Source organism: Protopterus annectens, chromosome 12.part0 (assembly GCF_019279795.1).
Source record: "Protopterus annectens isolate FY-2018-M chromosome 12.part0, PAN1.0, whole genome shotgun sequence".
Taxonomy (NCBI): Eukaryota; Metazoa; Chordata; order Ceratodontiformes; family Protopteridae; genus Protopterus; species Protopterus annectens.
This window is the reverse complement of record NC_056746.1, coordinates 371908427-371932266: the sequence shown is the minus strand read 5'-3', so window position 1 is coordinate 371932266 and position 23840 is coordinate 371908427. Positions and strand designations below refer to the sequence as shown.

Sequence of the window (23840 nt, the reverse complement as noted above, 5' to 3'; positions counted from 1 at the left end):
TCTTTTTGTCTCGGACCAGAACAGATAACTTTAAAGGTTCTGTTCAATAACATAACAGACAGGGCTACAAGAGCAGATGCCTTCTCATTCAGATGGACAGTACTGTTTCTTTAAGCCTTCCCACCATTTCCCCTGATTCTTACAGCACTGATCAAGGTGAGGTCAGACAGGCCATGCATGACGCTCTCAGCCTATTTGTGGACAAGGCAGCAATTGGTTCTCCTTCCTCTTGAGCTCAGTCATGGCAGATATTAGACCTACTCACCCAGGTAAAGGGGTCTGTCATTGATCCTTATGTGAGCACCCTCAAACTAATAGCTTGGAGGATCGGGGTCTGACCCAAATACTGCATCCATTCTACAGAAGTGCTGTCAATCCTGAGGGAGGCAAGAAAACTGAATTCTGGAAAATCAAGGCTTACATGTTAAAGGTTTTCTCCTTGGTGCAAGGACAAAGACGTTAACCCTGGTGTCAGGACTATTTCACCAGTGACTTTCTTATTCCAGTATTAAGGTACATGTTTCAGCCATCTCTGCTTGTCTTACCTGCTCCCTTCCTGTCTATTAACCCCCGCCATCTGAAACTTTTCCTTAAATGGAGTCATACTTAGATGAACCCCCCCCCCCCCACCAATAAAACCCTGTCCCTAACTGGGATTTAAACTGTCTTAGGAAAAACTTTATTTTCCACCTTTGAGCCCCTGGAAGACTGCCCTGCTCGTAGCCATCACTTCAGCTGAGCTGCAAGCCCTGATGTGCAAAAAAAAAAAAACCCTTCACTGTGTTCTATAGGGACAGGAGGGTAACCCTTATAATGAATCCCTACTTTATGTAGTTTAAAGTAGTGCCAGATTTCCCCTTGAATCAAACTATTCATTTTCCAGTGTTCTTCCTTAACCCACAGAATAAAGGTGAACAAATCTTGCACTGTGTGGATGTGCACCAGAAGATCAGATATTAACCTGGACAGGGCAAAATTCCCTAACAGAGCAGAACAACTGATGGTAGCATTTGCACAATGAAAAGGCAGACAATTTCCAAACAGGCTATCAGTAATTAGGAAGCCAACTGCATTACCTTTTGTTATGCATATCATGGCAAGTCAGTGTCTATCCATGCCAGGCCCCACTCCACCATTCACAGTGCAGCCACCAATGCCTTTCTTAAAGGTGACCCTAAACAGGCTGTTCTGGAAGCTGCCACATTGACATCCATCGACACCTTCACTAAACATTGCCATTTATTCATTGCTTACAGAGCTAGGACAGGGTTTGTTGCTGCCATCTTACAAAACCTGCTTTCCCAAGGGCCAGCAGACAGCCTACCCTCCAAATGGTAGCTTTGGGAGTCCTTCCAAGGATCAGTACTGCAATACAGACTACGAAGAACAAAGTACAGCTGTGTCATACTTAACATAATTGTAGATGTCCGAGGAGATCAGTGTTGCAGTACACATTCCCACCCCTCCTACCCCTCTGTCTTTTGCTCCCCTCCATGGGGAGGTTGGGGAGGAAAGCTTTTCAGATGGGTAGTTTTTATCCACCATCATTCCCTACTTTTACTTCTAACAGGTAGTTTATACCTTCCCCTGTTCCTGTCCTGAAATAGTCTTTTGACATCTGGAAAGGCTGTGCTGTCCTAAGACATAAGAATGCTCTTCATTGTCTAGAAAGACCTGAAGATGGCACCAATTTATGTCCATCGGATGTCTGTTGGCTAAGAATGATGAAAAGACTCCGGAAATCAGGCCAGTCATGGGCTTCTGCATGGCAGGAAGACACAAGGATCATTACTGCAACATAGATCTTCTCGAACATCTACCATTATGTTAAGTGTGACACAACTTTACTTCAGGTGTCAAACTAGATCTACAGTAGCTAGGGGGACAGAGGCATTATGGAAAGAAAGAATTCTTAAAGGGGCTTAAGGCTGGAGATCTCTCTCTGCCAGATCCAAGCGGCGGCTCAAATACTCATGTCGTATCGGATGGACTTGGTTATGGTAAGTACACAACTTTCATTTTCTGTCCAACTTGACCTTGTAGAAGGCAGGATTGTGGCCCACCACTGTCTGTCTGTCAAGCAGTTATTAAAGGAGACTGCATCTTTCCCAGTATTTTTATTTTATTGCAGTCATGATGAAAAACAAATATAAAATCTTTCCATCATGCACTCCATCTCAAGCTTTTGCACATTTTATCAGTCTGAGCCTGTATTTGGCCATTATTAGATCAGTGTTCTACCTTGGTAAAGAAATTTAACTGTAAATAAATAAATAAGTAAATATTTTTACGTTGTTAATTTGTGATGTGGGGAAGGGTAGGGGCAGAATCTTTCCTGTCTCTACTTCCACCTATTATAACTTTTGTGTGTGTGTGTGTGTGTGTGTGTGTGTGTGTGTGTGTGTGTGTGTGTGTGTGTGTGTGTGTGTGTGTATGTATGTTTGTATGTATATATGTATGTATCACTGCCATCTGTTCCCATGCATATGCCCACCACTCTTTTAATGGTATGCATACTTTATTGGCAGGGAAGTGGGTTTATCATTTTTTTCAAATGTCTGTGGAACTTGTATCTGGTCATGGTTACAGGGGCTCTAGCTACAAATGTGAAGTCACAGAACAGACTTTCTGACAACACTGATATGTAATGAAAAAACTTGCTCGTCTTCATTTATTCAGTAGGTATTAGTTATTTCAGTGTCCCTTCTGTCTTTATTTTTCCCATGTGTTTGGACGTAATGGGCTAATGTGAAGACGTGTCAGCAGACATTACTCCTAGAAGTCTATTTTTAGTTCAGCTAATCAAACCAAATGTAAACTCCTGTGTTACCTACTAGATAGCAAACTGGCTCAATGACAGAACCTATTCTACTAGTGTTGAAGGGACACACTCAGTCAAAAATTTAGTTACCTGCAGTGTACCCCAAGGATATCTACTGGGATCACTCCTCTTTGGTGTCTACTTTGACATCAAGGCTGACAACAAGGGACTGCAGCTAACTTTTTGCTGCTTACTGCAAACTGGGAGCTGTCAAGTGACCACAGGATTCTCCTCAAACATAAGAAGTGGTGCTTCGACCACTGCCTCAAACTGAATGCCAGGAAATGTAATTTAGCATTGTGTCATTAGGTAAACCTGGGCACCCATGTTTGTCCCATAGGTAAGTCCCCCCCAAAAAAATTGACTTGATCATTAGGGACTTGGCCATTTTCATTGACAATGGCTTATCCTATGTCCACCATGTTACCACTGTTAGGAAAACCTTTTTATGTAGCCAGATTAATCACAGGGGTATATTTTTAAGATGCAAGGAAGTCATCATCCACCCACACTATACTCCTCTCTTATCAGTCCAGTTGTAGAATATAATGTCAAAATTTGGTACATGCGTATCTATGCACAATGACCTAGCTTGAGACCACAGCATTTTCTTACTAAAACAGTCAAGGGAATGTTAACCTTGAGCTATCTGACCATCTTACAGTCATATAAAGTGCTGTTATGGTTTTCCATGTCCTATCGATTTTTGGAAGAAGGCAGAGAAATCTGTGAAGCACTGATCTGGTATCCCAACCTGCAGCCTCAGCAGTCTACAGAACAAAGTAAAAGATTATGAGTAAGGATAATTGTTTAGAATGTCAGATCCTGGATGCAGCTAACTTGGCAAAACTTAGCAAAAATAAAAATAAAGTCCTCTTTCCTGAGGAAAAAAATCAGTCCATTTAAGAGTTTAAGCAGATCTTTATTCAACAATGGTTGAGCGGTGAGAATGTTTTGCTAAGCTAGCTGCGGCCAGGATCCGACATTCTGAACCTTATTCCTAATCTTTTACTTTGTCCTGTAGATTTTTTTTAAGGGGAATGTCTCCAGAGTGTCAATGAATCCGATCATGTACAGCCTCCTTCACATCCAAAAAACTAATACCCTAAACATCGACTCAAGATCTGAATTTTCACCACGATGTAAGTAGGACCTGCTGACATGACAGATGTGCATCACAGAGAATGTCTCCTTCGTGGAATAGACTCCCGTCTAGATGTAAAGTGTAATAGTTCCTTGACCCTTTTTAAGAGCAATCTGAGTGCCTGGATAGGCATTTGCAAGTCCACCAGTCTGGTCCCTAAAACCCTCATGGAAAAGAGATGTAACTAGGGCTAAAATAATTCATCCTGTTTGGGAGTCTCATATTTAAATTCAGTGTGGGATCTTGTGGATAGGCTGCTAATGGTCCACAAGATCAACAGCCTGGTATTAACTTATGAACAGATAAGAAGTTTGCCAGATAAGATGAGCCTTTACATATGGTCTTAATTATCTTTAATATATATTCACACTGTAATATGTTCTTTAAAACATCCCTCACTCTTGGTGAATTGATGCATTGCAAATGATGTGGTGATAAGTTAATGTGTCATTCCTGCTTTCCTTTGATACTCTTGACTAGTTAGGCAAATTTCATACATTAAGTTGGTTTTGAAAGAGCTTTTCTATATCCCCCTCCCATGCCCTCCCAGGACACTCCTTCCTTCTCTTCATTCCCCCTGAGTCACCTTCTGGTGTCATTTTAATTTCTGCATTCAGAGTTCACTTGTCTTCATTCCACCCTTAGTGACATCATTCTTGATGAGTTAGTTTACGATGTTCATCGTGCATACAGCTGCAGTAATCACAGATGGGTTTTCTGCCGTCAGGCGGGTCCTCGGTCGGCCGAATTCCAAAGTCTAGGTCCGGCGTCGGTTGTCGTCGCTTTCCTGACATCAGTGCGACAGGGGTATATAAAACACAGCCGACGCCATATTCTTCTGTCTTTTTTGCCGCGCAGTGCCCGAAGCAGAAGCAGTTCGCAAGTGCCGGTCGGCCAGCTCCTGAAATTACGAATAATTGGAAACCGAAGTCTTCTTTAAAGCTAAGTACCCCGTTGGGGAAACTTTTCTTGCCTCAGACCGATGTCAGACAAAGTTAACAATTGTATTTCTTGTGGGAAGCAAATACCGCATAAGGATTTCCATTCCCTCTGCATACCTTGTTTAGGCCCAGACCACGATGTCTCTGCATGTCGCTTTTGCGCTACTTTCAATAAACGCACTATTAAGCATCGGGCGGAGTTCGCCCAGCATTTTTTTGGTAAAACCTTTGATTAGAAAATGTTGTTGGATACTCAGACTACCGTTTTGTCCAAAAAACGCAAGGACAAAGACCGACACGCGAGGCCCGCGGTCTCCACCGACACCACGCCAAAACCGGCTACACGTGGTCTGGTTCTCAGCGAGGTGCCTACGCAGCTCCTGACTACCGACGACACTTCTTTGGCGGTGTCCTCTGTAACCGAGACCGCAGGTACCTCGGCCCATTCCCAGACTACAACCACCGAAGCCACTGTGAGTGTTGAGCCTCCTAATGTGGATAGGCCCACTTCCACCCATGGTGTTTTTAGACCCTCATCTTCCTTCTCCATTAAGGCCTTTACTAAGTCCAAATCAGCAATGCATCCCAAGAGGCCTGTTGCACAGGGCCCATCTCCAGGCCCCATGCCTAAAAAGCAGATGCTAAAAATGGTTGAGGATTTAATTACTCTTATCAGGGGTTCCCAGCCCCCTCCAGACAAGAGACCCCGAGTGGAGGAAGCTTCTCACTCTTCTGACCAGGATTCCATTTTTTCAGAACATTCTGATGAAGAGGAACACTCGTACTCCCCTTTTGAAGATTCGGATGCTGAGCAGTCCATTCCTTCTGTATCTCCCCCAGAGGATTTCTCTTTTGGGGAAACCTTGCACACCTTGAGGGAACTCTTCCATTGGGAAGGCCAAGACTTTTCTGATTCCAAGAAAAGACTTAGGGAATTTCTTTTGTTACCTCAGCTCAGACCTCTGGCGATACCTCCTGTCTTGGACATACTTGATGATGTTTACTCGGAGGCTTGCCTAAGTCCGGATTCCCTGCCTCCTGCCCCAGTCAAGCCTGATAGGTACTACAGAGTTCCTACCTCTCACCAATTTCTTTACAAAAGCCATAATGCTGACCCTGAAACCATTTCTCAAGGCCCCAAGGGAATGAAGGCCTCTACTGCTAAGAATCCACTACCTTCCGAAAGAGAGTCTAGATCCTTAGAAAGGTGGGGAAAAAAGGTATATACCTCGGCCACCCTTAGCCATGAGGGCCTTAAATTGTCAGTTCCATATGCTTAAATATCATCAGTTTCTGTTATCACAATTAAGAAATAAAATGTCTCAACCTGAACAACCAGATTTGAAGGAGTTGCAGGATATGATGCATAGTGCAGAACAAGTGGGTACACACCTTACAATGTGGCTATGATGCCCTAGAGGCCTCAAGTAGAGCTGCTGTGACAGGATCAGTCATTCGTAGACATGCCTGGCTTAGAGAACAAACCTTGCCTGACCATGTTAAAGCTAAGCTACTAGATGCTCCTTTACAAACGGATGTACTATTTGGTACTAATGCTGAGGAGATACTACGGAAAATGGAAGAAAAAGCTAAATCTATGCAAACTGTCAAAGCTTTTCTACAGGTTCAACCACCACGTATTAGCAGAAATTGGCCTGCAAAGAACTGGTCCTTTACAGCCACGGACAAGCCACAAAGAGGTAGATACAGGCGCACAAGGGGCAGAGGACAACCTCAAGGATCATATAGAGGCAGACAATGGCAAACTCCAGCAACAAGAGGTGGCGAAGACAGTGCACAGCAATACAGGAAACAAACCCAATGACTTCACCCTTTCCATGCCAAGCAAGTCTCAGCTGGCAGCACCCTTGGGAGGAAAGCTGGCATTATTTACAAGAAATTGGCATATTATCACAACAGACAAATGGATCCTGGACATTATAAACAGAGGCTACAGATTTCACTTTCACACTCTTCCAAAAATGAGAGGCATGCCGAACCTGACACACAATCAAAGGGCAGAGGCTCAAATACAAATTTCAAAGCTTATGGCCATGACAGCTATTCAAGAGGTACCTACTCACGAACAAGGTCAAGGTTTTTATTCCAGACTTAACCGACTGGAGACCCATTTTGGACTTATCCATCCTAAACACATTTCTACTCGTACCAAAATTCAAGATGCTCACATTACAGCAGCTTCTTCCCATGCTGGGCATGGAGTTTTGGCTGGTAACATTGGACCTCAGGGAGGCATACCTGCATGTCCCAATCAGACAAAGCTGCAGAAATACCTCAGATTTCTTGCAGGTTCAATCCACTATCAATTCTCTGCATTGCCCTTTGGCTTATCTACTGCGCCCAGAGTATTCACGAAATGCCTGGCATCAGTAATTGCCTACTGCAGACTTCAAGGGGTACAAATTTACCCTTATTTGGACGACTGCCTGATCCAAGCGGACAACAAGCACCTACTTCTGGAACATCTGGCTTATGTAACACGGTTATTGAATTCTCTGGGATACACAGTCAACAAGGAGAAATCCAGGCTAACACCATCTCAGAAAATAACTTTCCTGGGTGCCAACTTGGACACAAACACCCAGATGGCCTATCTTACGCCAGAAAAACAAGGGCAACTAACTCATTACTTCAAAATACTAGCAAATTGTACCAGGCTCACTGCAAGGAAAATCCTGCAGGCAGTGGGCTTCATGGCATCTTGCATTCTTCTAATCCCATGTGCAAAGTTGCATATGAGGAAACTTCAGTGGTACCTAAAAAACCTATGGTCTCAACACAGCCACAGTTTGGAAACAATAATACCAATAATTCCATGTTTGCAAAAGGAATTTCTGTGGTGCGCCCAAGCATGCCAAACAAACACAGGTCTTCCATTCTGCAGGCCTCAAGCAAATCAAGTCATCACAACAGACGCCTCAGACTACGCCTGGGGGGCGCACATGACAGACAGGTGCATTCAGGGCAAATGGTCCCAAAAGGAAAAGCACCTTCACATCAATCAAAAAGAAATGCTAGCAGTGATAAATGCAATTACAATTTTCAAGGACCTCCTGCATCCAGGGCAATTATTGATAAGAACAGACAACACCACAGTAATGTGGTACATAAACAAACAAGGTGGAACACATTCATACCCCCTGTGCAGGCTAGCCATGTCACTTTGGAACTTGGCTCTGGAATGGCAAATCAAACTTCAAGCGCAGTACTTGCCAGGATTGGAAAACACGCTGGCAGACAATCTAAGCAGAAATATGACAGATCCACACGAATGGAAGTTGCATCCTCAAGTGTTTACAAAGATAATCCAAGCGTGGGGAAGACCAGACATAGATCTCTTCGCCTCCCACAGGAGCCATCAATTGAAAAAGTTCTGTTCAAGGACCTTTCATCCAAAGGCCTGGAGAGTGGACGCCCTTTCTTTCAGTTGGGCAACATGGACAGTTTACGCTTTCCCACCTTTGCCTCTTCTGCCCAAGGTGCTCCTGAAAGCAAGAGCAGACAGACCGAAGATGATACTGATTGCTCCAGACTGGCCAAGACAACACTGGTACCCACTCCTGAGGAGCCTAACGCATACTCCTCCCTGGACCCTACCTCTAATGCCTCTTCTACTGACTCAGCACAGGTACAAAACTCTTCACAGTCAGCTGAAAACTCTCAATCTGGCTGCATGGAAAATTCCTTAACACCACAACAGACCCTACTCTCCAAAGAGGTGCAGGATGTCATTTTGGAGGCCATCTACTAGAAAGGCTTACTCCGCAAAATGGAAAAGTTTTTGCGCTTGGAATGAGAAAAAAGGCCAGGATCCTAGAAAACTGAATTTGCCTCCGATATTACAGTATCTAGCTGAGCTGTTGAACAGTGGACTTTCATTTTCCTCCATCAAAATTCATGCCTCAGCCATTTCTGCAGAATACAACACTGATCCACCCTTATTCTCTCACCCACTTTTAAGACAGTTCCTCAGAGGAGCTAAGAATATAAGACCTCCAAGGAAACAACCAATACCAGCCTGGGATCTTAACTACATTCTAGAAAAATTAACATTACCTCCCTTTGAACCAGCTGCCTCAACAGATTTGCAATATTTGTCCTGGAAAACAGCCTTCCTTCTGGCCATTACCTCAGCTCGTAGGGTTTCGAACTACAAGCCCTCATGGCTGTGCAGCCCTTTCTCATCTTCCATCAGGACAGGGTTTCCCTACGAACCAACCCTTCATTTATGCCTAAGGTAGTATCCAGGGTAGCTTTAAATCAGGCCATACACTTACCTACCTTTTACCCCAATCCTCAAAACAAAGGGGAAAGGCTGCTACATTCCTTAGACATCCATAGACAGCTACGTTACTATTTGGACAGAACACAGCCCTTCAGGAAATCAGAACAACTTTTTGTGTCCTATGCTGTAGGAGCTCAAGGGAAGCCAATTTCCAAACAGACAATTTCAAAATGGATAGGACATTGCATACGGTTTTGTTACTCCTTTCATGGCAAACCTGTTCTTACAGGCATCAGATCCCACTCCACAAGGGCCACAGCTACCTCTACAGCCTTCCTCAGAGGAGTCCCTACCAAAGATATTTTGGAGGCAGACACTTGGAGTTCTGTGCATACCTTCACAAAACACTACCACCTGCCTTTATATTCCAAAACTAGAGCAGGCTTTGCCACTACTGTGTTGCAGGGCATTCTGGCTGCTCCCAGTTCCACCTAGTGCCTACCACCCTATGCATAGCTTTGGGATTCTACCCATCTGTGATTACTGCAGCTGTATGCACGATGAACATAGTACAGTTTTGTACCTACCATAAATGTAGATGTTCGAGTGCTAATACAGCTGCAGTACAGGTTTCCCTCCCTCCCTCCCCTCTTGGTAAAGGCCTAGTGGCTAACACCTCCTCATACAACCTAATTTGGGTTATCCTTCTATGATGTATTTGCTTGCAACTACTGATTTTTGATTATATTGCATTGCTTGACTATATATATATAATTTATGTATTGCCTTCCTTCTGGGGGCACCTGACATCTGGGGCAAGAAAGACTGAAGAATATGGCGTCGGCTGTGTCTTATATACCCCTGTCGCACTGACGTCAGGAAAGAAAGCGACGACAACCGACGCCGGACCTAGACTTTGGAATTCGGCCGACCGAGGACCCGCCTGACGGCAGAAAACCCGTCTGTGATTACTGCAGCTGTATTAGCACTCGAACATCTACATTTATGGCAGGTACAAAACTGTACTTTCCTGTAAACAGTTGAAGAAGGAAAATGACCAGTATAAAACAAAATGGTAGAAAGACAAGAATGGGAAGCCTGAGAGCTCTCAGGGTGTCAGACCTCCAAGGGAAGAGCCATGTGACTACTCTGTGCTCCTTACTACTTCAAGCCAAGTACCAATCCACTTTTCTTCATCCTACCAATCCCAATTACAATTAGACAAGGTAGATATCTGACTGGTGCATTTGTCCAAAAACTGATGAGGCTATTGCCCAAGGTTAGTATGTCATGCATGTAGTAACACAGGGTTGCAGGCTTTATTTCCAGTCAAAAACTAGAATTTGCAATCATTGCACCAGAGCTAAGTGAAAAGGAGACCTAGAATCTCCTATTGAAATAGGCAACTTTGTCAGGGAGTGGTAGAATTTGTGCCAAAAAAGGGTCAAGGGAAGAGTTTTTACTGAAGACTGTTCTTGGTGGCCCATTTTGGACCATCACCTCTGGAGTAAGCTATCTCTGCACATCAAAAGAAAAAACACTACCCTTGTCAGTGCCAGAAGTATAAGTGGATAAAGCACTGACTATAGCCCAGACAGCCTGAGTATGATTACTGCTTCTGGCAGGGGAGGATGGACACAGACATTTGGGGGTGGAGCAGAACACAGACATCTGCAGTCCCCCTGAGGTGGGGCATCCTGGGAATTGGCTTGCTAATCCCCAGGTCACTGTCTGGTGGTATCCATCATTATGGAGTAAAGACAGGTGCATGCACTCAGAGGGCAAGGCATTGAGTACCCCACTATGATATGGCTAGCCCATCCCCCTACTGTACTTAGGGAGATGGTTAGGGACCTGTGTAAAATGCTCACATTTTGTGCTGGTAAGAGCACAAACTCTCTGATTTCTACCAGAGTGCATCCTTGACTATGCTACAAGTGGTCTGTGGACTAACTGTATGTCTGCCAGTTGTTTTGTAAGATATTTCCCTATGTATTCCCATTCACAGGGACCACATATGTTGTCTCGGGTTCAAGACAGAGTGCCCATTATCAATTTACCACCTGGACCTTTGGTTTTGCTGCTGCAGTTAAGTTCGTCATAGGTTGACTGGCTTCATTTTATAGTGTACTGCAGAATCGTGGACATTCACATCTACCCTTATCTGGGCTACTACCGGATAGTTTTCATCACAGGAGGGATTTGAGACAGCAGTACAGTTAGCAATAGATTTCTTCAAAACCTCTGCATTCTGCATCAGTGTACTCGCATCAATCCTACTACCTTTCAGTATGGTGACCTCTTTAAGGAATGTCTTAGACTCGCACAATAAAATGTTTTATCTCTAGTAGTCTATTTTTCTGGACATATCTCATCAAAGAAATCCAGTACAGCAAGGTCGCTACTAAGAGTACTACAGTATAGGGCCGCCTTCAGTATTTTTTAAGGCACCCCTGGCAAGGAGGCACATTTATTAAGAAAGATCTTAATGTCCCAAATTGATTCCTGCCCTTTTAATTTGAACAACAAACCTAGGCAGTTGGACACAAAACTGTGTAATCTACCAACATCTGTAGAAAAATGGATAACTTTGCTAAAAGACTTGGGCACACTGGGGGGTGGGGTGTACTACTACTTTTGCAAGAGAAGACTCTAGTGCAGATTTAACACTTGTTCCATAAAGATTCATGGAGTAATATGAACTTTGAGGAAATGAGCCTTTCCTACTTTCTTGCCTGGATATGGGCAATTAAAAAAATGTGCACCTAAAGTGGAACTGCTCCAACCACAGAGAGTTCACAACATGAGCAGCTTAATAGCCACGTTATCCATGTTAAGTTTGACTTGGTTCTCACACACTTGTCTGGAGGGTATTATAATTCCTCTCTGAAGGATTAGGAGTGGAAAGGTAATTCTAATTCCTATACTTAGCCTTGTGAATGTTCTTTTTCCATACAGATATCAGAGCAAGTACTTGCAGTCAAGATGGGGGGGGACCTGGAGTACACTTAAATGTTGCTGCATTTGAGCTGCTTGCATCACACAAAAAATATTCTATTCCATAGGAGAAAAATGTCCTTACAGTTACTTACTGAAGAGTTATGTAGAAATGCTTCCAATTCCTGCAGGTTGTTGTTGTTGTGTCTTTCGGCTTTTCCCGGTTAGGGGTCGCCACAGCAGAACTCCGGTCCGCTAATGATTGGCAGTAGATTTTTACGTGCCGAGTTGCCAGCTCTGACGCACAACCTTCAAGGAAGGTATGCCCATTCACGCATGTCTCCACACAGAAGACGCTTTAGCTGAGAATCGAACAGGACAACATCTTACTGTGCGGCGACAACACTACCCCAGCACCACCACCGCATAACCCCTGAAAATGCCTCCATATTGCAGTACTAGTACTTGCACTTTCAGTGGGGTGGTTGGGTTACCAGGAGTACTTTCAAATGCCGCTTCATTCAAGCTGTTCACATAATGCACACATCTTTTCTTGTATGGTTGGCTGTGAGAGTTACTTTGACTATCAGGAGGTTGCTGCAAAGTTGGATTGATCTGGAAGAGGGGGTTTTAAGAGCAGAAGTGTGGCTGAAGTGGACGAGAGTAGTAAGTACACAAATAAATTAATTCTCTCTATTAGTAGAATTACTGTATAAAACTACATTTGTTGTCTTGATCTGTATTTGTAAATTGTGTGACTGTTGCCTATTTGGAGACTGAGTTAAGATAATCATTTTGTTCCTTAGCGTACATATCGAATACCAAAGGATATCCATGTTGACCCAGAGAAGTTTGCTGCAGAGTTGATAAGTCGTCTAGAGGGAGTATTAAGAGAGCGAGAAGCAGAAGAAAAGTTAGAAGAGCGGCTGAAACGTGTGAGAGCAGTAAGTAAAATGGATGTTGCATATTTTGTTAGTGTAGGATTTCTGTGCTTTTTAAATAGGAAGGATTTACGTTATTCAACAGTAAAATTTAATACGGCGTGTACCAGCATAGGTGTTACAGAAAATTTCTCATACCTTCATATTCAAGTCCTCCCAGAAAAAAGTTTTGATTAGAACTATAACCAAGAATTTGCTGAAGATTTTTTGCATAGTTCCTGTATAGTTTCCAGTAAGATGAGACTGTAGTTGAGTTTTTCAGGCAGTTACTTGACTCCTCATTTTATATTATATACAGAAAAGGAAATTAAGTCCTTGAATGCATGTCAAGGCTTGATCGCTGATGTATTCTGTATATTGATGATGCACCTTGACAAAGTTTTCAGCAAGACATCCAGCATTAATGCTTGTGATGTTGCTTTAGCCTCCTGGTTCCTTGACTTGAAAAAGATTACTTCATTGGATGGCATGTTTATTCTCAGTAAGTTGACTATTGTCATAATGCTACAAATTAGGCCTGTTTTCTTATCCGTTCAGTGTCTGCACACACAGACATGCACACACACATAAGTTAATTACACTGGATGTTTTTCATGTGTCACTGTTGCAGTCATTACATTTGGGGTAATCTGCTGGCAGGTTGCCCTCAGTCGGCCTGATTAACAAAATCTTGGATCCTGCGTTGGTTGCTGTCCCTTCAGGTCGTCAGGAGTATAAAGCATGCAGTCGACGCCATTTTCATCAGTCTTTCTTGCCGCGCAGTGCCGAAGCAGAAGCAGTTTGCAAGTGCCGGTCAGCTGACTCCAGAAATGTTCGTTTTCGAATTTCAGAACCGAAGTCCTCAACCTAAAACTAAGTAACCTGTTGGGGAAACTTTTTCTTGTTCCTTACCGATGTCAGTAAAAGTTAATAATTGTATTACTTGTGGGAAGCAAATACCTCATAAGGATTTTCATTTGTACTGTATTCCTTACCTAGGCCCTGACCACAACGTGCCTTGCTGTCGGATTTGTGCTAAATTTAACCAATGCACTATTAAGCATTGGTATATTTTTGTATCTAAATATTTTGGCTCAAGATTTAACTATCCAGAAATGTCATCCGCTAGCAATCCGACTACCAGAATACACAAAAAACGCAAAGAAAGAGACAGACCATCGAGGTCCAAAACCGACGACGAAGCTTCTCCTAAGCCAATCGCCGGTACTCCGTGAGGTGCTTTCACAGCCCCTGATAACCCACTACTTTTGATTCGCAGGCCTCTACTGAGACCCATTCAGAGTCCAGTATGCTGCGAGACACTTGAACCCGTGGATGTCTGTACCTTAGATGGGTCCAGAGCCGCTGAGCAGGCACCGGCTTCTGAGGGTGTTTTCAGGCCTAAAGATTTGTATATTAAACCAATGCCATCTTCAAAACCTAGGCCAAAATCAACTTCTATGTCTAAAAAAACGACTCTTAGACCACATGCACAGGCCCCTATGCCTAAAAAACAAGTGATCAAAATGGCTGAGTATTTAATTACCTTGATCAGGGGTTCCTCATGAATATGGGGGCTATTCAGCCAGTACCAGAAAAGGAAAAGGGACAAAAATTTTTTATTCAAGACTTTTCCTGGTGCCCAGAAAAGACAAATCATGGCGTCCATTTCAGAGCTTATCCATTCTAAATACATTCCTGGACATTCCAAAATTCAAGATGCTGACTCTTCAACAGTTACTACCTATGCTAGGCAAAGGTGCCTGGTTGGTAACTCCAGACTTAAAAGAGGCTTACCTGCATATCCCAGTCAGGGAATTTTGCAGAAGATACCTCCGCTTCAAAGCAGGCTGTTTGCATTACCAGTTCTTTGCACTGCCCTTTGGCTCATCTACTGTGCCCAGGGTCTTCACAAAGTGCCTGGCACCAGTAATTGCATTTTGCAAAGAAACATTCAAATTTATCCCTATCTGGACAATTATCTAATTCAGGCAGAAAACAAGGACACTCTTCTACAGCATCTGGCATTTGTAAAAAGGCTTCTAACTTACCTAGGGTACACCATAAACGAAAAGAAATCACAACTGGTACCCTCTCAAATAATTACATTCCTGGGTGCAAGCTTGAATACAACTTCCCAGATGACATACCTCACACCAGAAAAACAAATCCAATTTGATGACTTGCTTCAAACAAGTAGCCACAAAAACCCAGTTAAATGCAAGACAAATTCTGCAGGCCTTGGGGTTCATGGCTTCCTGCATTCTACTAATTCCATATGCAAGACTGCATATGAGGAAACTTCAGTGGTACCTAAAAAGCTTATGGGAGTCAACATTGTCACAGCCTGGAAACAATGATTCCTATCATTCCTTGCATGCAGCAAGAGTTCCTATGGTGGGCAGAGGCCTGTCACCAAAGCAAGGGACTGTCATTCATTCCAGCCCCTGCCAACCAAACCCTGACTACAGACGCATCAGATTATGCTTGGGGGGGACACATCTGGCAGGGAGATGCATTCAGGGCGAATGGAGCCCAAATCAAATGCACCTGCATATCAACCAGAAAGAGATGCTAGCTGTACAGAATGCTCTGACAGCCTTCAAGGACTTTTTTCATCCAGGACAACTACTGATAAAGACGGACAACACCACAGTCATGTGGTACATAAACAAGCAGGGGGGTACCCATTCCTACCCCCTTTGCAGACTAGCTATGGCTTTGTGGAACACAGCCTTGGCTTACCAAATATATCTGCAAGCTCAGTTCCTGCCAGGAAAGCAAAATACTCTGGCAGACGAACTAAGCAGAAGTCTTATGGACCCACACGAATGGAAATTGGATCCACAAATCTTCAGCATGTTGACACGCAAATGGGGGAGCCCAGACGTAGATCTTTTTGCCGCACCCCAAAACTATCAGTTGGACAAATTCTGCACAAGAAGCCATCACAAAAAAGCTTGGAAAGTTGATTCTCTATCCTTCAGCTGGAAACACCTATCAGTCTATGCCTTTCCCCCTGTGCCTTTGCTCTCCAAGGTATTACTAAAAGTCAGACAGGAAAAACCGAAAATGATTCTAATTGCTCCAGACTGGCCACGCCAACACTGGTACCCTCTCCTACGCAATATGTCGCACCTTCCTCCATGGTACCTGCGTCAGACAACCTTATCTACTGTCTCAGCAAAAATTTCCAATTCTGCACACTCAACTCCAAACTCTGAATCTTGCAGCATGGCTAATCAACTAATTTCACCAGTTACAACTCTCAGCAAACCTGTGATGGATGTCATTTTGAAGGCTAGAAGGCCTAGCACTAGAAAATCTTATGCTGATAAATGGAAAAGATTCTGTGCCTGGGATCAGGCACAAGGAATAAGTACAGCAATGCCCAATATTCCTCAGATTTTGCAATATTTAACTGAGATGCTTCACAAGGGCCTATCTTTCTCTTCCATAAAAATCCATGCCTCTGCCATTTCAGCTCATTACAACACAGAGCCTCCCCTCTTTTCTCATCCCCTGCTAAAGCAGTATCTCAGAGGGGCCAAAAATTTAAGACCTTCCAGGAGAGCACCAACTCCGGCATGGGACCTCCATTTTGTGTTGGAAAAGCTCACCCTACCTCCTTTTGAGCCAGCTGCTACTGCAGACATAAAATTTCTCTCTGAAAGACAGCTTTTCTTTTAGCAGTCACTTCAGCTAGAAGGATTTCAGAACTACAGGCTCTCATGGCAGTGGAGCCTTTTATTATTTTCTACCCAGACAGGGTGTCGCTCAGGACCAATCCATCCTTTATGCCTAAAGTGGTATCTAGTGTGGCTCTTAATCAGACCATTCATCTGCCAACCTTTTTCCCAAATCCACAGAACAAGGGGGAACAGATTCTGCATTCATTGGATGTACACAGACAACTAAGATTATACTTAAACAGGACAAAATCTCTAAGAAAATCTGAGCAACTACTGGTGGCATTTGCTGCAGGGGCAGAAGGAAATACTATTTCAAACCAGACTATTTCAAAATGGATAAGCCATTGTATTCATTTCTGCTACATGCATCATGGTAAACCTGTTCCCAAGGGGATCAGATCCCATTCCACCAGGGCTGCATCTACTTCTGCAGCCTTTCTCAGAGGGGTTCCTACCAGAGACATTCTAGAAGCTGCTACCTGGAGCTCAGTTCGTACGTTCACCACATTACCATTTACCTCTCTTCTCTAAATCCAGAGCAGGCTTTGCCACTGCTGTCCTGCAGGGCTTTATAGCTGTTCCTAATGCTGTATAATTCCATCCTCCCAACCATAGCTTTGGGATTCTACCCAAATGTAATGACTGCAACAGTGAAACACAAAGAACATAGTACAGTTGTGTACACTTACCATGAATGTAGATGTTCTAGTGTATTTACTGTTGCAGTCCTGGTTACCCACCTGCCAGCCCCCTACTTTTCTCTTTTTATACCTCTTCCTTCTTTTACTATGCTCAAAAGCCTTTTTGTTGTATTTGCTTTTATTTGGAGGTATAGTTTTTGTGTTCTAAATTACATGCATATATAGATATATATATTTTGCTCCCCATTTGGGGGGCACCTGACATCTAGGGCAAGAAAAACTTATGAGAATGGCGTTGGCTGCATGTTTTATACCCCTGATGACCTGATGTCATGGAAGAAGGGACAGCAACCAACGCAGGACCCAAGACTTTGTTAATCAGGCCGACTGAGAGCAACCTGCCAGCAGATTACCCCAAATGTAATGACTTCAACAGTGAATACACTCTAACATCTACATTTATGGTAAGTGTACACAGCTGTACTTTCTGCCTACCCCACCCCCTAACCCCCCCTTTACCTTTCAGGATACTCGCAGATGCTCAGCACTGTCAGTTTCTTGACTGTGAAATGAAGACAGCTGTCATCTTGGAAAATAGTCTCCAATTATTGCTACTAGTTCCACAGCCAAAATTCTCAGACACACAGTTGTACACTTGGGTACCAAGTTGTCATTGTTGACCCTCTTGGTAAAGTTGAAGGTGCCCAGTTGTCCACTTTCCTTTTTCTTATTTCCTTTGTTCTGTAAAATTCGAATACTGCCCATGTAATTCCCTTACCCCTTTCCATGTTGCTGTGAAGAGTTCAGATCCCCCAAGTGGTAACTTTCCCAGTATTTATTTTATTAAAGTTTGTAAAGGAATGGGCTCTAGGCATTTTACAAATGTTAACTAATTTTACAAAACTTGAAAAAAAATCATTAAAGATTACAGTTTTAAACTATTTATGTAGTTGCATTCACAGTTTTGCAGATTTCAAAAAGTAATAACAGAGGTTGCTGAGCATAATGCTTTGGCCAAACATTACATGGAATATGGCAGACACCATCTTTTTGGTTTTAGGGTCGTTGAAACTTTGACTCAAGACAAGCGTGGGGGTGACTTTAGGAACTACTCGGAAAGCCATGAACATTCTTGGATCATTACTATGCAGGCGGATAAGTTTCCAGGCATCAATGGCAGAACTTCCATTAAACCTATCCTAAAAGCTAGGGGGCTCATTAAATGACATCCTGTTGTTTTAATGCATGTCTCAGTGCTTGTTTCCATTGGATGTTTTGAATGGTTAATTGATGATGCTCTTTATTTAACTGTTGAGTTGTTTTGTTACATTTGGTTCTCCAGTATTCCCATTACTGGTAAATTATTTATTACTAATCTCCATAGGAAATTGTGACACTCCACTATCTTGGTACAGCACTTTTTCCTTACTTTAATGGCTTTAATCACTTTTGGTAAATTTTCCTTGGATTTGCGTAATAATAATGTTTTATCACATTGCTATACCATATCCTTCTGTCATTCTCTAGATCATCAGTTTTTATTTCCTGTGTTAGTATTTTTCTTGCTAATTTTTAATTTCTTCATTTACACATTCTTTTCCCTTTTTCTTATTCTCATAATCTCACAGAATTTGTGTACTTACTCGCCATTATTTTTTTACTCTCTTCCTGTACTCCCTTCAGTATTGTGTACAAGTTTTAAAGAAGCAAAATAAACTGTATTTAGTAACCACAGTCCCCCTTCATCTTCACTTGTATACAACACAACTCTTTTCTCTGTTTTTTATCTTGAACTCTATATGAAAGAAAACATCCTGTGCACAGTTTCCTTTTCATATTTTCTGGGATCATATAAACTTTTGATATATATGCTATTTTTCTCAATACCAAATTCACCAGATAAACCCTTTCCTGACTGCAAATGTATATGTCCTCCACAAAAGACATATTTTATTTCTTTTATCAAGCCCCCCATTGCATCACAACTATATATTTTTCCCAAATTGTATTCCTAGCAGAGATACTTCATTCATTGAAAAATACACAACCTTAATTCCCCACATTACCCAAACCTTTACTTTTATCTTTATTTAGGATTGTTCCCATTTCCTTTAATCATCCACTAAGACAAACTCTCATTTCCCTTATCCATATTTTGTGCTTTGCAACTACAGCTATGTAGTCTGCATATGTCAAAACCATTGGAATCACCACCCCGTTTTACATCACATATCTAGCATCTTTCATTTATAAGCTACTTCACTCTCTATCACATTTATTACCAATGCAAACAATGTTCCTTTCTTGGGACTAATTTGTCTTGTATCACACTTCAAGCATACTTCTTTAGCCACCCATTCACTAACGCACATTATTTTAATATGCTGACCTAACACACACTCCTAATTTTATTACATGTTCCATACTTCTATATAACATCCCATAAGTCATGTCCAACTGTATCAAATGCCTTGCTTATATATATATATATATATATATATATCACCCACTGTAAGTTTCCCATCCTCCATTTTACTTATCCACAGTTTTTCTCACAGCCAGCAGCAGTTCTTGACATCCCTTCCCTTTTATACCGTATTTATTTTCTTCCATAATCTCTCTCATCCTTCCTTCCATTCTCCTCTGTATTATTCTCATAATTTGTTAATAATCTGTGTTGTTTAATCTGATCAAGCTCCAGTTTTTGTTTGATTCTTCTCGTGTTCTTCCATATAAATTTCAGTATCCCACTATGTAACTCTTCATAAATAAACTATTCCTTCAACCCTTCATTCAGAACATTTGCAAAGTATTCTCTTTTCCAATCCATCAATTTCTTGTACATTCCATACCATTTTTTCATCTAGGCCTGGTACTGAATTAACATGTACTTTTATACTTCATCCAATTCAGTAATAGTAATTTATTTTTCAAATTCGTCCTTACCTCTTTCTGGATTTTTTTTTTTTTAATTTCCATTCCCTCTTATTTTCTATTTTTTACTCTCATACATTTTTTCCAAGTGCAGTTCTATAATGCTGATAATTTGCTCTTGCCTTCTTTTTATCTCTCCTTTACACTTTTCAATTCCCTCATTAAAGTGATATCCTCCTTTACTATTTAACCAAATATGTGGATACCTTCTTCCTTGTAAACAATATCTCTGCCTAAACAGTAAAGCTGTAATTTTCTCTCAGTTTTTTGTATTTCTTTTTCCATATCATAATACTCTCTTGTATTGTTCTCTAAACTCAGTAATACATTTCTCCAAACTTCACTTTCTCTTCCTTTCTTATATCATTCTGCCATTGGAAAAAGAAAAAAAAATTTATTCAGACCAGTTTTTAAAGAAGTCCTTTATGGTTAGTGATCCTTCCATAACTGCAGTACTTCCCACTTCCCAGTTTCATCACATAATTTCTCATTTATTCCTTTAATTCCCTTTCCTATTTTAATATACTCCCTTCCTTCCACTAACTCCATCCATATCGCTAAGAGGTCTGAAAAACCCATTACAACCATGTTATAATCTGATACCACCAAGGCTTCCAATAGTACAAAATAATCAATTTCAGATTGTGTCCCCTTCTACAAATCCACTGACTTTTGTTCCACACAGCTAATTTACCACATTTTATCACTTCCTGTATTTTTTTAACATATCCTCCTTAAATCACAATTAAAGTCCCCTGCAGTTCTAATTTTCACGTTAACCACATTGTCTAATATTTGAAGCATGCTTTCTTTCCTTGCTAGTTACATATGCATATAATGCTGTAATTCTATAAACATGAATGTTCTTCATCTCACATTGCTGCAGTCCTTACACTTGGGTAGTCCGCTGTCCTCGGTCGGCCCGAATATCAAAGTATTAGGCTGACGTCGGTCAAGGCGCTTAAGACTGACATCAGGACGTCAGGATACAAATGCGCATGACCGACGTCATATCCTCAGTCTTTTTTGCCGCATGGTCCGATGCAGAAGCAGCGTTGCAAGTGCCGTTCGGCGTTCTGAAATTTTTCGAATTCGGAGTTTCAGACCGAGTCAAAGTTGGCTAAGTACCCCGTTGGGGAATATTTTAGTTTTTTCTTGCCTCAGTGGTTTACCGGATGTCAGAAAAAGTGAATAACTGTATTTCTTGTGGGAAACAGATACCGCATAGAGATTATCATACTTTGTGTATTCCTTGTTTGGGGCCTGAGCACGACGTTGTTGGGTGTCGCTTTTGTGCTAGGTTCAATAAGCGCACTATTAAGCGAAGGTTAGATTGTGCCAGGTTGGTCTTTGGGAAGCGGTGTAATTATAAGATGCCGTCGGATGCTCCGACGCCCGCTTCTTCGAAGAAGCGCAAAGACAAGGCAGCTAAACCCAGGCAAGAAGAGTCGTCCGTACCGGACGCCGATTCTTTAGAGGTGTCGGTGGAACCGGCGGTTCCGCCGGAGGCTTCTCTGGAGTCCCCGGGGGAGACTTTGTTATTGCAGGATGTGGCCTCTCAGGAGGCAGGTCAGGCTGAAGGGGCTTCTCAGGTTACTGTACTCCCCTCCCTTCCTAGGGTGGTTAGGCCCTCTCCTTCTGTTTCTAAGGCTTCTCCCAGAGGCAGGCCAGGTTTAGCTTCTGTTGGTGTCACTCCTAGTTCTTCAGGATCTGTGCCCAAGAAGCACATGCTTAAAATGGCAGAAGATTTAATTTCTTTGATTAGAGGTTCTTTGCCCCCTCCAGATAAGAGGCCTAGGGTGGAACCAGAGTTGGGGAGTTTTGAGCAGCCTTCAGATGTTTCAGAGTCTTCGGCTGAAGACTTGCAGGAGTACTCTCCTTATTCTGATTCTGATGCAGATGATTCCTCCCCTTCTGCTTCTCCTCCAGAGGATTTTTCATTTTCAGAGACTCTTCATTCCATGAGGGAGCATTTTAAGTGGGAAGGTCAGGACTTCTCTGATTCCAGGAAAAGGCTTAGGGAGTTTTTGCTTTTGCCCCAGCATAGGCCTTTGGCTATACCTCTTGTTCTGGATGTTGTGGAAGATGTGTTTGCGGAGGCTTCACTTAATCCTGATTCTTTGCCTCCTGCTCCTGTTAAACCGGATAGGTATTATAGGGTGCCTGAGGCTCATAAATATCTTTATAAGAGTCCTAGGGCGGACCCAGAAACTGTTAGTCAGGGACCTAAGGGTGTCAAGGCCTCTGTTGTAAAAAATCCGGTTCCTCCAGATAGAGGCCAGAGCTTTGGATAGATGGGGAAAGAAAGTCTATACTTCTTCCACCTTAGCTATGAGGGCTTTGAATTGCCAGTTTCACATGTTGAAATATCAGAACTATCTTCTTTCTCAACTGAAGTCTAAGGTAGATGCTCTGGCGGAAGGCATTGAGTGTAAGGAATTACAAGATTTAGTGCATGTCTCTGAACAGGTGGGTAAGCATTCTTTACAATGTGGTTTTGATGCTGTACAGGCCTCGTCTAGGGTGGCTGCCACTGGGTCAGTTCTTTGCAGGCACGCCTGGCTGAGGGATCAGAATTTATCTGAACATGTTAAGACAAGGATTTTGGATGCTCCTTTACAGTCTGATGTGTTGTTTGGTTCACCTGTTGAGTCAGTCTTGAAGAAAATGGAAGACAAGGCTAAGTCTATGCAGACTGTTAAAGATTTTTGCAAGTCCAGCCTCCAGTTTAGTAGGAATTGGCTTGCTAAGGGGTGGACATACCCTTCTTATGATTCACAGTCTAGGGGTAGATCTAGACGTGGTAGGGGTAGAGCTCAGAGCTCCTTCAGACCTAGAACAGGGAGTTCTCCTGCACAATCTTCAGGTGAGGGCAGGGGCCAGTCCTTTCGTAAACAGGCCCAATGACCTACCTTTTCAGCTGCCAGATCCTTCTTGCCTGGCAGCACCTTTGGGAGGAAGGTTGGCACTCTTCAGGGAAAATTGGACTTTGATTACCCAAGACAAATGGGTACTGGATATCATACACCAAGGTTACAGGTTTTATTTCCATACCTTGCCTCCTTTCAAAGGCATGCCGGACGTTCCTCCTCAGCAAAGACTAGAGGCTCACAAACAAATTTCTCTGCTGCTCCAAATAGGGGCCATACAACCGGTCCCTCTGTCAGAAGTGGGCCTAGGATTTTATTCTCGCCTGTTCCTAGTACCAAAGAAGGGGAACACGTGGAGACCAATTTTGGATTTATCTATCCTCAACACTTATCTGGACATTCCCAAGTTCAAAATGTTGACGTTACAACAGCTTTTACCTCTGCTGGGCAAAGATCACTGGATGGTGACTCTGGATTTCAAGGAGGCTTACCTTCATGTTCCTATCAGGCTAAGTTGCAGGAAGTATCTGCGTGAGCTGGGACTTCTCATTATCAGTTCTCTGCATTGCCCTTTGGCTTATCTACTGCACCCAGAGTGTTCACGAAGGTTCTGGCTCCAGTGATTGCTTTCTTCAGGCTAAGAGGAATACAAATCTATCCTTATTTGGACGATTGCCTGATTCTGGCCCAAGGA

At 42.6% G+C, this 23840-nt stretch overlaps 1 protein-coding gene across 2 annotated transcripts in view; it reads left to right on the top strand.

The window, feature by feature from the left end:
• Positions 1-23840, top strand: part of AXIN1 (axin 1) — a 1214366-nt gene that overhangs the window by 634833 nt on the left and 555693 nt on the right. For both annotated transcript variants that reach the window (XM_044089473.1, XM_044089474.1), the window contains exon 5: positions 12896-13033. In XM_044089473.1, the coding sequence (XP_043945408.1) occupies positions 12896-13033 (138 nt within the window). The remainder of the gene's footprint in view (positions 1-12895; positions 13034-23840) is intronic.